The sequence below is a fragment of the Pleurodeles waltl genome, chromosome 3_1 (genome assembly GCF_031143425.1).
Source record: "Pleurodeles waltl isolate 20211129_DDA chromosome 3_1, aPleWal1.hap1.20221129, whole genome shotgun sequence".
NCBI classification, from domain to species: Eukaryota; Metazoa; Chordata; class Amphibia; order Caudata; family Salamandridae; genus Pleurodeles; species Pleurodeles waltl.
The window spans coordinates 102,159,430-102,172,680 of record NC_090440.1 but is presented as its reverse complement, the minus strand read 5'-3'; the positions used below and the strand labels follow the sequence as shown (position 1 = coordinate 102,172,680).

The following is a 13,251-nucleotide window of genomic DNA, read 5'->3' as shown; positions in this document are numbered from 1 at the left end:
CCACTGGACGATGGTCAGCTGGGCTCTGCTTGCAGGACTTGATGTAGGGGACTGTGGGCAACTCCTTTGTACCTGTAGCAAACAGGGAGTCCCTTCTTGAAGCAGTAGAAGACAGGTAAAGTCTTTCTAGTGGTGAAGCGCAAGTGTGCAGCTGGTGCAATCCTCCAGAGTGCAGTGTCCAGGTGCAGGTCAGGGGTCCACAGGGCAGTCCTTCTTCTCCTGTAGTTCTTCCTTTTTGGAATCTGATAGGGATCTGAGGTGTGGGTGCAGGTCTGCCAGTTTTATCCCTGCTCCTGGGTGAAAAACAGAGGGGTCCTGGTTCTCCAATCAGGTGCAGGTTCTTCCCCCGGTGATTACCACTTCCTGGGAAGTGTGGCAAATATCAGTCCCAGGGAGCAACATTCCTCAAAAATCCATCATGGCTGAAAGTGATTTTTGGAAGTTACATATGGCTGAGCCCACCCATTGGTGTGGCTAAAAATCCAAAATACACCCCTCTCCTGCCCTCTCCTAATCTAATCAAGGGGGCACCTAATTGTCTGGGTTTGCAGGATGTGAGGGTGTTGCTGGGTTGCTCCAAATGTCCTTCTCTGCCTTTGAAGACCAGTTTGGTAGCCCTCCCCCTTCCTGCTTCACCATCTGCAGAGGGCAGATATCCTCCCCCAGGCACATCTCTTTGTGTGGAGCCAGGCCACTTCACACCTCATCAAGGCAGCCTGGCCAGGCTGCCAGAGGCTGGCCAATCAGAGCACAGCAGCAAAAACACTGCAGGGCTGAAGTTGGCAACTTTCCAGGTAAAGTTTAAAACTCTTTACCTGAACAAGTTATATTAAATCCAACAACTGGAAGTTGTGGGATTTATTATAAGAATTAATTTGATACCAAACGTCTGGTATCTGTTACTTAAGGGGATTTTTACAATTAAAATAAAGTCTCCCCATTCTAGCCTATGGAGGCCATGCACTACAATGAGGGAAAAACGAATTTAGCTGCTTTACCTCATGAGGGCTTATAAAACTATTTTAATAAGGTCCCTGATTATAGTTACATGGCACCCAGCCCTAGGGGCACATAGGGCACACCTTAGGGGTGACTTATATCTAAAAATAAGGTAGTTTAAGACTTTGGAACTACTTTTAATTTCAAAGTCGAATTTGCATGTAACTTTAAATTAAAAGCAGCCAGCAAGGCAGGCCTGCCTTTAAAATGACACTGGGCACTGGGTGCACTACCTACGCTAGGGTCCCTAAACCTACATGCCCTACCATATACTAGGGACTTATAGGTAGGTTGACTTAGCCAATTATAATTAGCCTAATTTGCATACTTATTTTACACAGAGCACAGGCCCTGGGACTGGTTAGCAGTACCCAGGGCACCATCAGAGTCAGGAAAACACCAGCAAAAAGTGAAAAATTGGGACAAAAAGTTAGGGGGCCTTTGCAATCAGCCCTGTTCTCTCACATATACTGAGTTTTTTCTACATTGTTGGTTTCCAAATGTAAGTCAATGTGTAGAAAAGAGTTCATTTTTCAATGCCCCTAGAATCACATGATATCATGATTAGCCCCACCATCAGAGTGGTACAAATAACCCATAGTCTTAAATTCAGGGTATTAGGCATGTTTCAAAAATGCATTGCTTTCCTTTATGCCCTTTTCATTGACCTTACCTTATAAATTGAAGCATGGTTGAAACACAATTAATAATTATCATAAGCAGCAACCTGGTTGATAGCTCTGAGTATTGTATATCTTTGGACATCTTACTAACACTATATATCTCACCATTGGGAACGTTTGAATATATTGCTTATGTAGATCAGCTCTCAGGGAAAACATTCAGATAAGAATATTACCATACTTGTTTTTATCATTTTGGTTTAAACAATTAGTTCATTTAGGAGAACCATGAGCATAGTACACAAATAACGCATGGCAGAGTTCAGAAATGTGTCGACTTTTCACAAATGTACTGCTTTTTTGGTTCACCATTGGGTTTAACCCTCAAACTGCAAGTAGGTAGAAGTCATTAAAATAGAATACAGGGACCATCACTTAAAAATGTGGAACAACTAAAGTGAAACAACTCTTCTTGTTTCTGAAAGCTGGGAAGATATCATCATTGATGTTAGTTTGGGGAAAACACACACACTTTCTTGCACAGAACATATTTCCCAAATTTAAAAAAAAAACAGAACAAAATTTCACCACATTTGGCTAGTTTTTCACATCTCTCCAAGGGGATCTGCAAACTCTGCGTACCTTTATAGTCGCCAAAATGTGGTTAAATAAAGACTTAAATTTGGCCTGTACATCTTTTTTTTAGAAACCAAAAATGTGAAAACATAAGCAGGACCTTCCTCAAAAATTTGAAAAAAAAAATGTCTAATTACTGGGAAGGGTTGACCACTAGCTAGGGTTGACCACTAGCTTGAGAACCTGATTCATTTCAAACTTGATGTCCACCGCAATCAAAATAGTTCACCTAAACACAAACATCATTCCTAATTTTGATACATCCAACTTTCTAGCAAAATAGAACATTTACAAAAAGTGGAATGTTGCAACTGCAATGAATGCAACCACAGCAGGCAGCAGCAAGTTGAGTTTACCTTACAGGAACACACAGAACACCTGTCCTCTTTCATCATCCACACCTGACCGTTTCGCTTCAAGCCGCCTTCATGTGGACAATCTCCAGTGCAGGATGGTCCAGAGGGACAGAGGCAGTCAAATCCCCCTTTCAGGTTCACGCAAGCTGAATCGTTCCAACACGTGTGGGTCCGTAAGGCACATTCATCAATGTCTGCAAAAGACAATACTTTTATAAGATGATTGCATGAGACATTGCCGAAAGCAATGGTTTGTGCTGTAATAATGTTGCCCTTGTAAGGACACCCTTGTGCAATGAACTTTAGCAACTGGCCTTCTCAGATGAGTAAGAGGGAAACAGATTGTTTCAACACCAGTCGTTGCAACTCATTATTAGCTGAATCACCTATGAATCATCAATGTTTGTGGCAAAAGGAATTAATAATCCCAGCAGAAAGGCATATTAATTGCACCACACTCACAAAAATAACAATAAGTCATATTTATCCTTCATCAATAGCTGGTTGTTTTGATTTTGAACAGTAATATATTTTCAAGCCCCTTTTGTCGGATTAGCATAGTTTCTTTATGGGTGTGTTCATAAAGAATAATATGCTGACTCTTTGAGTGCACAACCTTTCTTCTCTGCCATTTTCATCCTCCCCTGGGGAGGTGTTCTTAGTAAGCTGTGAGTTGAGACTCTGAGTTGAGACTGCCGCCTTGGATGCTAATAGAACAGTTCACAATTGTACTGTAGTTACAATGAAAAAATGGCAGTTCATTGGACTTTCTTTTACATACTCAGTGAGATGTATGACAGATCAACATAGATAAACACCTCGCATTCCTTTACAACGTATGTTTTAGAAAACATATGTTTTTACCTCGCAAGTCATTATCACACATTATTAGCCTAAGTAACTGTATGGTATATATAAATATATATATATATATATATGTTTATATATATTTCATTTCTATCTTTAACCCCCACACTTACCTTAAACTTACCTTAAATGCATGGCAAAGGCAATGCATAGTTAAGGTATATGTGTGGTAAAAACTTGTGTTTCTTCTGGGTGCCTACTCATGACCTACTTTACTCTTAAATATGGGATATTTTAAGGAATACTAAAAGGTGCTACTGGAGGACCCAAACCATGTTTTTCTTAATACTGTTCTGTAGATTTCACATTTTATTGTGTAGAGAGGACTGGTAAACAGGTTTGAGGCATGGCCTTAATCTCTAAGAATGATCTGCCATATAGGTCCATCCCTAGTGTTCTGTCCCAGAATGTGAAAACCCCCTAGTGGACTTCGCCCTTTCTGCGGGGTCATCCCCAAACCTTTTGCTTTCACCCTCCTGTTTTCTTAACCCATTTTTGTAAGGCTCTCATCTTAAAACACAGTAGAATTGGCGTATACCCAATTGACATATTTAATTTACTTGTAAGACCCTAGTAAAGTGGAACTACCTCTGTCCAGGGCATGTAAATTAAATGCTACTTGAGGGCCTGCAGTACTCATTGCGACACCCACTTAAGTAGCCCTTTAAACATGTCTCAGGCCTGCAATTGCAGCCTGTGTGTGCAGTTTAAACTGTGACGACGACCTGGCAAATTAACTCTCTTGCCAGGCCCAAACATTGCTTTTTAATAAATATAAGTCACCCCTAAGGCAGGCTGTGGACAGCCCTTGGGCAGGGTGCAGTGTATTTAAAAAGTAGGACATGTAAATTTATGCTTTAGATGTACTAGCAGTGAAACACTCTTAACCTTGTTTTTCACTACTGCAATGCCAATTATTCCCATAGGACAACATTGGGATTACCTTATTTCCTTTTATAGGTGTAATTTCCAATTGGAAAGCAATGAGACCCCCAGGCTTTGCCAGAACTAAACCTTTTTTTTTAATACATATATATCACCCCTTGGACAGGCCCTGGACAGCCAAGAGGGCATGGTGCAGTGTTTTTAAAATGTTGGACATGTGCTTTTAAGTTTTACAGGCCCTGGTAGTGAAATACTTGTTTTTTACTACTGCACTACTGCAAGGCCTACCTCTCCCAATGGATAACATTGGAATTACCTTATTGCATTTAATACGCTTTAACTTCTAAATTGGAACAGGTAACCAGGTCATGTTTGGTGTCTTTGAAATTGTATTAAAAATCCTCTCCTATGGTGAAGTTTGCTTTTAAATAACAATTTTGAAAACGCCACTCTTAGGAAGTTGCCAATTTCCTTCCTTACTCATTTAGGGGGTGATTCTAACCCCGGCGGTCTTAGACCGCCGGGGCCAGGGTCGGCGGGAGCACCGCCGACAGACCGGCGGTGCCCCGCAGGGCATTCTGACCGCGGCGCTTTGGCCGCGGTCAGTGCTGGAAAACCGGCGGTCTCCCGCCGGTTTTCCGCTGCCCCTTGGAATCCTCCAAGGCGGCGCAGCTTGCTGCGCCGCCGAGGGGATTCCGACCCCCCCTACCGCCATCCAGTTCCCGGCGGTCCGCCCGCCGGGAACCGGATGGCGGTAGGGGGGGTCGCGGGGCCCCTGGGGGCCCCTGCAGTGCCCATGCCACTGGCATGGGCACTGCAGGGGCCCCCGTAAGAGGGCCCCTAAATGTATTTCACTGTCTGCTGCGCAGACAGTGAAATACGCGACGGGTGCAACTGCACCCGTCGCACAGCTTCCACTCCGCCGGCTCGATTCCGAGCCGGCTTCATCGTGGAAGCCTCTTTCCCGCTGGGCTGGCGGGCGGCCTGAAGGCGGCCGCCCGCCAGCCCAGCGGGAATGTCAGAATTACCGCCGCGGTCTTTCGACCGCGGAACGGTAACCTGACGGCGGGACTTTGGCGGGCGGCCTCCGCCGCCCGCCAAGGTCAGGATGAGGGCCTTAGTGCCTGCAGCCTATCTCTGGGTCACATGACTGGATGTAGCAGACAGTTAGGCTTTGTGTATTCATCTTAGACAGCCAAACACTATGGAGAGATTAGGTGTGCTCAGATGGGCCATCATTGGCAGGATGGGAGGGGGGAGATGGGCACATCCCTACCTACACTTGAGTAGGCTATGTCCTGCCTCCACACAAAAGGCTGCATACTCCCTATATTCAGGCTGGAGCCAGGGCAGGGGTGTAGGAAACCGATGCACTTCAATGAGAAACTTCTAGAAGCTTCTCCCACTTCAAAGGAAGCACTTGGTATAAATACTGGACGCCAACTCTTCAGTACACTTTTGGACCAGTGGAGACTCTGCCAGGAAGAAGAAATGCCACTTTACTAGACTGCTGCCCTGGGGACTACTGCCTTGCAGGACTGCTGGCTTGCTGGATACTGCCCTGTTGCCCCCTGCCTGATTCAGAGGGATTGGGCTTGCACCTGAACCCAGGACTCCCAGAATGACTCCAAGGGCTGGCCTCCAGTTCAGAGCCAAAGGAACATAGCAGGCTCCCAACCAACTGAAACAGTACCCAGATCCAGCTGGAGTAAGCCCCTGACCTCGCAAGTGGTGCTGTTTGGGTCTTGAACCCTTGGTGTTGGACCTGGTCCTTTTACAGGGTCATTCCCCAGACTTTTTGATTTTTGCCTCCTTGTTTTTCTGACCTTTGTTGGCTGAGGTTTTGACTCTGAACACTTTCACTGCTAACCAGTGCTAAAGTGCATGTGCTCTCCCTTACAAAATTGGAATGATTGGATTATACCTAATTGGCATATTTAATTTACTTATAAGTCCCATGTAAAGTGGTATCCTATACCCAGGGCCTGTAAATTAAATGCTACTAGTGGGACTGCAGCGCTGCTTGTGGCACCCACTAAAGTAGCCTATCAAACATATCTAAGGCCTGCTAGCACAGAGCCTGTGTGCGCAGTTTCCTGCCACAGGGACCTGGCATCTAAATTTACTTGCCAGGCCCAGAACTCCCCTTTTACTACATGTAAGTCACCCCTAAGGTACGCCCTAGCTAGCCCTTTGGGCAGGGTGCCATGTATGTAGAAGGAAGGACATGTGCCATGTTGCGTGGCCTGTCCTGGTAGTGACAAACAGCCTAACTTGGTGTCTCACTGCTGTGAGTGCTGCCTCCTCATAGGATTGCATTGGAAATGCCCTGCCTTATGTGTAAGGGGTATTGTCTGATTTATGAGGGGTAGCGTAGGCATGTTTGGTATGGTTGTGATAGTGGTGAGAAATGCTGCTTACTGGTGTAGGTGTATTTTTTATTGCTATCACAGAAATGCCACTTCTAGAAACAGCGCATTTATCTGTGCTTATGACTTTGGGGTTTTGCACCTTTTCTCCAATCCACGTCTGGGCAGACTGACAGTTGGGGCTTTGTGCATACTTCTCAGACAGCCTGAACACAGGGAGGGTGGAGGTGTCACAGAGGTGCATCTACATATTGTAAAGCCTTCCTGGGCTAAGAGAAGGGAGGGGCGGGGCACACTTGCATTTGTAAAGGCTGTGCCCTGGCCTCACACAATAGGGTCGTTAACCCCCCACTGATGTTGGGAGCCTGTGCTGAAAGGAGAGAGGGGGGCACTCCCAGAACCAGTTGTAACTGGCTGGAACCTCCCCTCCTTACCATTGTGAAACACACTGTAAACCCAGTATAAGTACAGGGGATTTTTCCCCACAATTTGAACACTCTTGGAATATGAAACTGGACACAGAATGCTGATGAATGGACTCACCAGGAAACCACCTTGGACTGCTGCTGCTGTGCTGACCTGTGACCGGCCTGGTCAGTAGTAGGAACTGTCACCATCTGCACCCCTTGTGCTGGCCTGTAGCTGGGCCCACCAGCCCTGTGCTTTTCCTTGTAATGTTGCTGTTCCCAGGGGCAGGGTGCTGTGCCCCCTGCACCGATCTCTACAGCTTTGTCTTAGCGCTTTGGAAAAGTGCTCACTTTTAAAAATTGCTGCAGAAGATCACCGGGCCTCAGATTTGCCTTAGCACTTTTAAAAACGCTTTATTTCTGCTCCCCGAATCACCGCCGCAGCCCGGGGAAGTTATTTTGGTAAAGCGCGAGTGTAGCGCGCTTACCGGTGCCCCCAGGGCACGAAGAAAACCTTCTTCTTTTCATCTAGAGCAAGCGTGCTCCTATTGGTGCCCCCAGGGCGAGGCCCGCTCCGTGGAGCACCCCCGGGGCACCGGTAGGCCGTGCCTTGGGCCAGGACGTCGTCGACAGTCTGAGGGAGAGGAGGACGCCTCTCCCTCGCCTGTGGAAGTCCCAGAGGACTTTCCTATGTCGGGCGGCCAGGCCGTAGCCTCACCGGAGTCTCGTCCGGACCGCTGGATCCCTGGTTAGCCTCCTCGTGGGCCAGTGGCACTTTTGTGGGGGTCTCCCCCGTGCAAGGGCCGACGGAGGTCCAGGGAGACCCCAGGAATTTGCGGGTCCCTGGAGGGGCCTGTTTTCAAACCGGAGGGGGTGCGTGGCGCCCCCCCTCCTTCCTCAGAGGATTTCCCTGACCCGGGACACCCCTTGTGAGGGCCGGTGGAGGCCTAGGGAGGCCCCCAGTAATCTCAGTCCCCAGAGGAGCCCATTAAAAGGATAGAGGAAGTGCGTGCCGCCCTCTTCTCCTCACAAGGAAATCCGAGGCCCCCGTTTTGCGCATAGGACGACCAGGGGCCCAATTGTTCGCCTTCTAGGCACTAGAGGTGCCTTCATCCAACCAGGTACTGTTCAAAGGGACCAATAATAGTTGCAATCCAAAGTTCTTTATACCAACATTTATTGATTCCTATATTACCTACCTGCGTTTGATGTTTTTACATATGTGCTAATGTTTCTTTTATGAGCATGACAAGCGGATATGTATTTATATGACTTGTAAGATATTCTATAATGTTCCTTTTATGGTTATTTAGGAATTGTTCATGACAAGTGCATATAACTCTTATTGTAATTCCTGACTACTGCTTATGTTGCAGAATCCTGAGTACTTACGTGTTCCCAATGTGACAACTGCGTATTCTTGCAGGGCATTCGTAACTTGTGTAACATTCTGACAACTGCTAAGGTAGCAGGGTAATACTTACGTGTAATGTTGGTATAATTATGTTTTGTGCAATACAGATTATTTTTACATAGCTCAGTGTTGTGTTTACTTTGTGGTGTACATTTTGCGTCACGTGTGTTGTGTGTTGTGCAAACGCTTTACACATTGCCTCTGGGATAGGCCTTACTGCTCGTGCCAAGCTACCAAGTTGGTGAGCAGGGGTTATCTTAGACTTGTAACTCCCTTGCCCTGTCTATAGTGGGTACGTTCTGCCTGGCTGAGGTGCATACCCTAGCCAACCACAAACCCCATTTCTAACACCTGGTAAAGCCTCAGTGGAGCAGAATTGAAGTTTTTTGCCTTTTTATGATTGCAAACAGGCCTATTGGTGCCAAAACTGTAGCTTGCACTGTCCGCCACACAATGTCCCGTCAGTCTCACCCTTTGTGCTACAGCATCAACTGTTCATGTGAGTGCCAACGCAAAGCTCCAATTCGAGCGTTTGTGACATCAACCGGATAAGGATCTTTGTGCTATAGAGAGTACCATCTGCAATGCCAAGCCTGCTCTTCACGCTACATCGACAACTGTTCACAACTCCAGGCCTTCTCTTCGTGCTACTTAGATGATGATTCTGCACTTCCCTACTTCTTGTGGGTCCCTCCAATGTAAACTGGACTTTTTGCGCTAGGATGAGAAGGTAACTTTTCAGCGGGACTAGCCTGGTTCCTTTGTCTGACCTATACTCCATCACAGTCGACCTGAACTTGTGACTTTCTCCAACGACCAGATAGCCATAAGTGGCACTTAGGACCTTTTGGCACTACATTTACATATACCTTTATAACTGCATCTCTTTAGTACTACTGTTTTCAATTTTATTGTTTCAGTCTTCATGTATTTATTATATTTTGCTAAATCAGTGTAGGGTTACACTTCTATTGTGGTTTCATTTTATTACTGTTTGAAGTGCTGCATACATACTTTACAAATTGCCTCTAAGTAAAGCCTGACTGCTCTGTGCCAAGGTACCAAAGGGTTGAGCACAGGTTAATTTGAGGGTTGCCTGTGCCTCCCTCTGACAAGGATTGGGGTTACTGCTTGAGTAGGGTTTCACCCTCCTCAACCGGTACTGCAATTTCCCACACCCTCAATGCAGATTCTGTTTCTACTATTTCACCTTTTTTGAATTACATTGGAACATAAAACTATAATTTTAGTGATTTATGCTCCATGTGGATCATCTATCCAATGGCCCTCCTTTCGATTTTTCTCAAACTTTAGAAACCCTTGGATTAACACAGATGGCACATGCACCTACACAGATAAGAGGACATACTCTTAATCCTATCTGGTCCTCCTTTCCCAGTACACAAGTGACTAGTTTCGCTCAACAGGAAGGGTCTGAACACTTTCATATTTATTTACTGACCCAATTGTCATGGATTCACAGTGATGTAATGCATTGAACATTCCTTTGACTTGCACTGCTTTGCCTTACTCCATATCTATGAAGCCATTCAAAGTCATACAAAGTGGCTTTGCGTGGCATCATAGATAGGGTTGAGAGGTTTGCAGCACTGGAGTATCATCAAAAAAGTGATGCCCTGGCAGCACAAGCTTCTTATAAATCAGGCCCTTGATGCATTTCTTTGATAACACAGCTGATGCGCACTATGCAAATATCAGAATAACTTGCTTTCCCCTAAACTACGAACCAGGCAAGAAGGAAGTGAGCTGTACACATTGCTAGAGTTGAATTCTGTTTATTTATCAAAAGTCACATGGATCATCAAGACTTCATTGCCCTATAATGCATGGATTATCACATGTACAAAAAGACCCAATGATGGATGGAATGGTGAACAATGTCAAACATTCACCCCCAGTCACATATCTGTGCATAAATCCTTCATTGTTTTGCTCGCTGTGCCATTCCAGCCTGGACCCACACATAAGCAAATCAATCTTGATCGTGCTCCCACATGGAAACAGTCCAACTCCCACTGCCAGGCTAGGTCTTCCCTGGACTGGAAAAGAAGCAATATTGGACTGGTGTTGGGGTATCTCTTCTAGTCAGCCAGTCTAGCTTCAATCCGGTGGTAGCGCTAGCACAGGACCCACGTCTGGGCATACCTTTCCCACTTAGTGTGAAAAATGCGAAACAAACTGATGATGTACAGAATGCTGAATAATGTCAAACATTCACCCTCAGTCACAGATCTTGGCTTACATCCATTGTTGTTTTGCTTGCTATGCCATTCCAGCTTGGACTCAGCCATATGCAAATCAATCTTGACCTTGTTCCCCTTCTCCCCATGGGAACAGTCCAGCCGAACTGGCAGGGCAGGTCCTCCCTGTGCTGGACTGTTCCCATCGGGATTCAAGCTAGTTTGGCTAATGACAGGTGATACCCCGAAACTGGTCCCAGGGTGCTTGTTTCTGGTCCAGGAAGGACTGGCATTTCGGGCTGGATTGTTTCTATGGGAGCAGGGTCAAGACTGATGTGCATACGTCTGGGTCCAAACTGGGTTGGCATTGTGGGCCAAAAAAACAATGGTTTTATGCCCAGATCTCTGAATGGGGGTGACTGTTAGACATTGTTCAGCATTCCCTCCATCATCTGGTCTTTTTGGATTATCAGTTGTGGCATACCTGTCCTAGCCTGCTCATTAGCCACCTCATAACCTCTTTCTATGAACAGGTGATGTACTTCAGAACTGCAAACATGGATTTGCCAATCCTAAAAATAATATCACATTTCAAGATTTGTAGCTACTGCAGGTCCTCACTCCTGTAAATGAATAGTCTAATTCATGGTTACCAATAAGGATCCTTACTTCATTGTGGCACTGAGACCACTGTGAACACACACTAGAGAAGAGCATCTAACAAACTTTGTAATTTGCCACAGGAGAAATTAGAGGTGGAACTCTTTATCATTGCAGAAACCATGTAAATCATGTAAAGCTGAGCCCATTTCTTTCCAAAAGTACCAGAATTAGAAGAGGTGGGGTGAACCATCTTTTTTTCTTTCTCATTCTTTTTACCTTCTCTTTTCTTTTTTTTCTAGCTATGTCCCTCCCTAATCAATCCTCATTAATGGCCTAGTCATATCTCTAGCATATGTATGTGGATCACATTCAACTCCGAATTAACCTACAAATGGGTGTGAAGGATTTGACACAGGGTGGAGGTCTGATTGAAGAATGTACAGAATTAAATTGTGTTCCATGTTGACTGCCATTGCCTTGTTGATAGTGTAGATATAATGTAATCTTGTATACTGTTTGTATGTGACCTGGATGAATTCAGCCTCGGAACCAGATGTAGCCATAGCCATACCAGAAAACTACAAGATCACCAGAAGAGACCGAATCAACAGACCAGGAGGAGAAATCGCCATAGTCCACAAAAACACCATAAGAGTCTCCACCAACTCCCACAACACCATCAACTCCACCGAGCACCTCCACCTCAAAATCCACATCAATGCCAACAACACACTCAGAGGAACACTGGTCTACAGACCCCCTGGATCCAGACCGCAGTTCTGCGACGCTCCCAAGCCCTCGCCTCAACAGACTACATCCTCGGTGACCTAAACTTCCACCTAGAAAATAACAACGATATCAACACCACCAACCTAATCGACAACCTCGCCAACTTCGGCCTCAAGCAACTCGTCACTACACCCACCCACTCCGCAGGCCACACACTCAACCCCATCTTCTCAGCCAGCAACCACATCTCTTTCAGCCACACCACCGATCTCAGCTGGACAGACCACCGCTGCATCCACTTCTCCTACCCGAAACCAGTCACTCACCACCACCGCACACAACCCCCGACACAACTATAGCAGAATATCAACGGATCAACTGATCTCCACTCCCACACGGGCCCCACCCCTTGGAACCCCGGACCCCAACACAGCCACCACCAACCTGCATCACTGGATAGACGATTGCGCCAACACCCTTGCACCGCTCCAAAAAAAAAAAAACACCTCCCACAGAATCAAAGCCAGCTGGTTCACCCCAGAACTACAGGAATCCAAACGGCTATGTCACAGAATGGAAAAAACCTGGCACCTTGACCCTACCAACTCCAACCACATCGCTTTCAAGGATGCCCTACGTAAACATCACCAACTGATCCGCACCACCAAAAGGACCCACTTCAAAAACCGCATCAACGCCAATGCTCACAACAGTAAAGAGCTCTTCAGCATCGTTAATGAGCTCTCCACCCCCAGGACCTGCTCCTACGAACCCCCGCCATCACGGGAGTTCTGCAACTCACTGGCAACCCACTTCCGTCGAAAGATAGAAGAAATCCACAATAGCTTCAAACCCCAGACCCACCAGCTGACTACAAACACACAAGAACCCAACGCTCCAAGCAACACCCACCTCCTCCACACCTGGACCCCCGTCAACATAGAGGACAGCGCCATCACCATGGCCTCCATCCACTCCGGATTACCATTGGACCCCTGCCCACACCATATCTTCAATAAGGCAAACATCATCATCGCCCCCCACCTCTGCAAAACCATCAACAGCTCCTTCGAGTCAGCCACCTTCCCAGAAAGATGGAAGCACACAGAAATCAACGCCCTGCGGAAGAAACCAAAGGTAGAACCAGACGACCCCAAGAACT

General features: G+C 46.3%; 1 protein-coding gene across 2 annotated transcripts in view; it reads right to left on the bottom strand.

Moving 5' to 3' along the window:
- Positions 1–13,251, bottom strand: part of NELL1 (neural EGFL like 1) — a 3,335,977-nt gene that overhangs the window by 171,923 nt on the left and 3,150,803 nt on the right. For both annotated transcript variants that reach the window (XM_069221936.1, XM_069221935.1), the window contains one exon: positions 2,615–2,808. In XM_069221936.1, the coding sequence (XP_069078037.1) occupies positions 2,615–2,808 (194 nt within the window). The remainder of the gene's footprint in view (positions 1–2,614; positions 2,809–13,251) is intronic.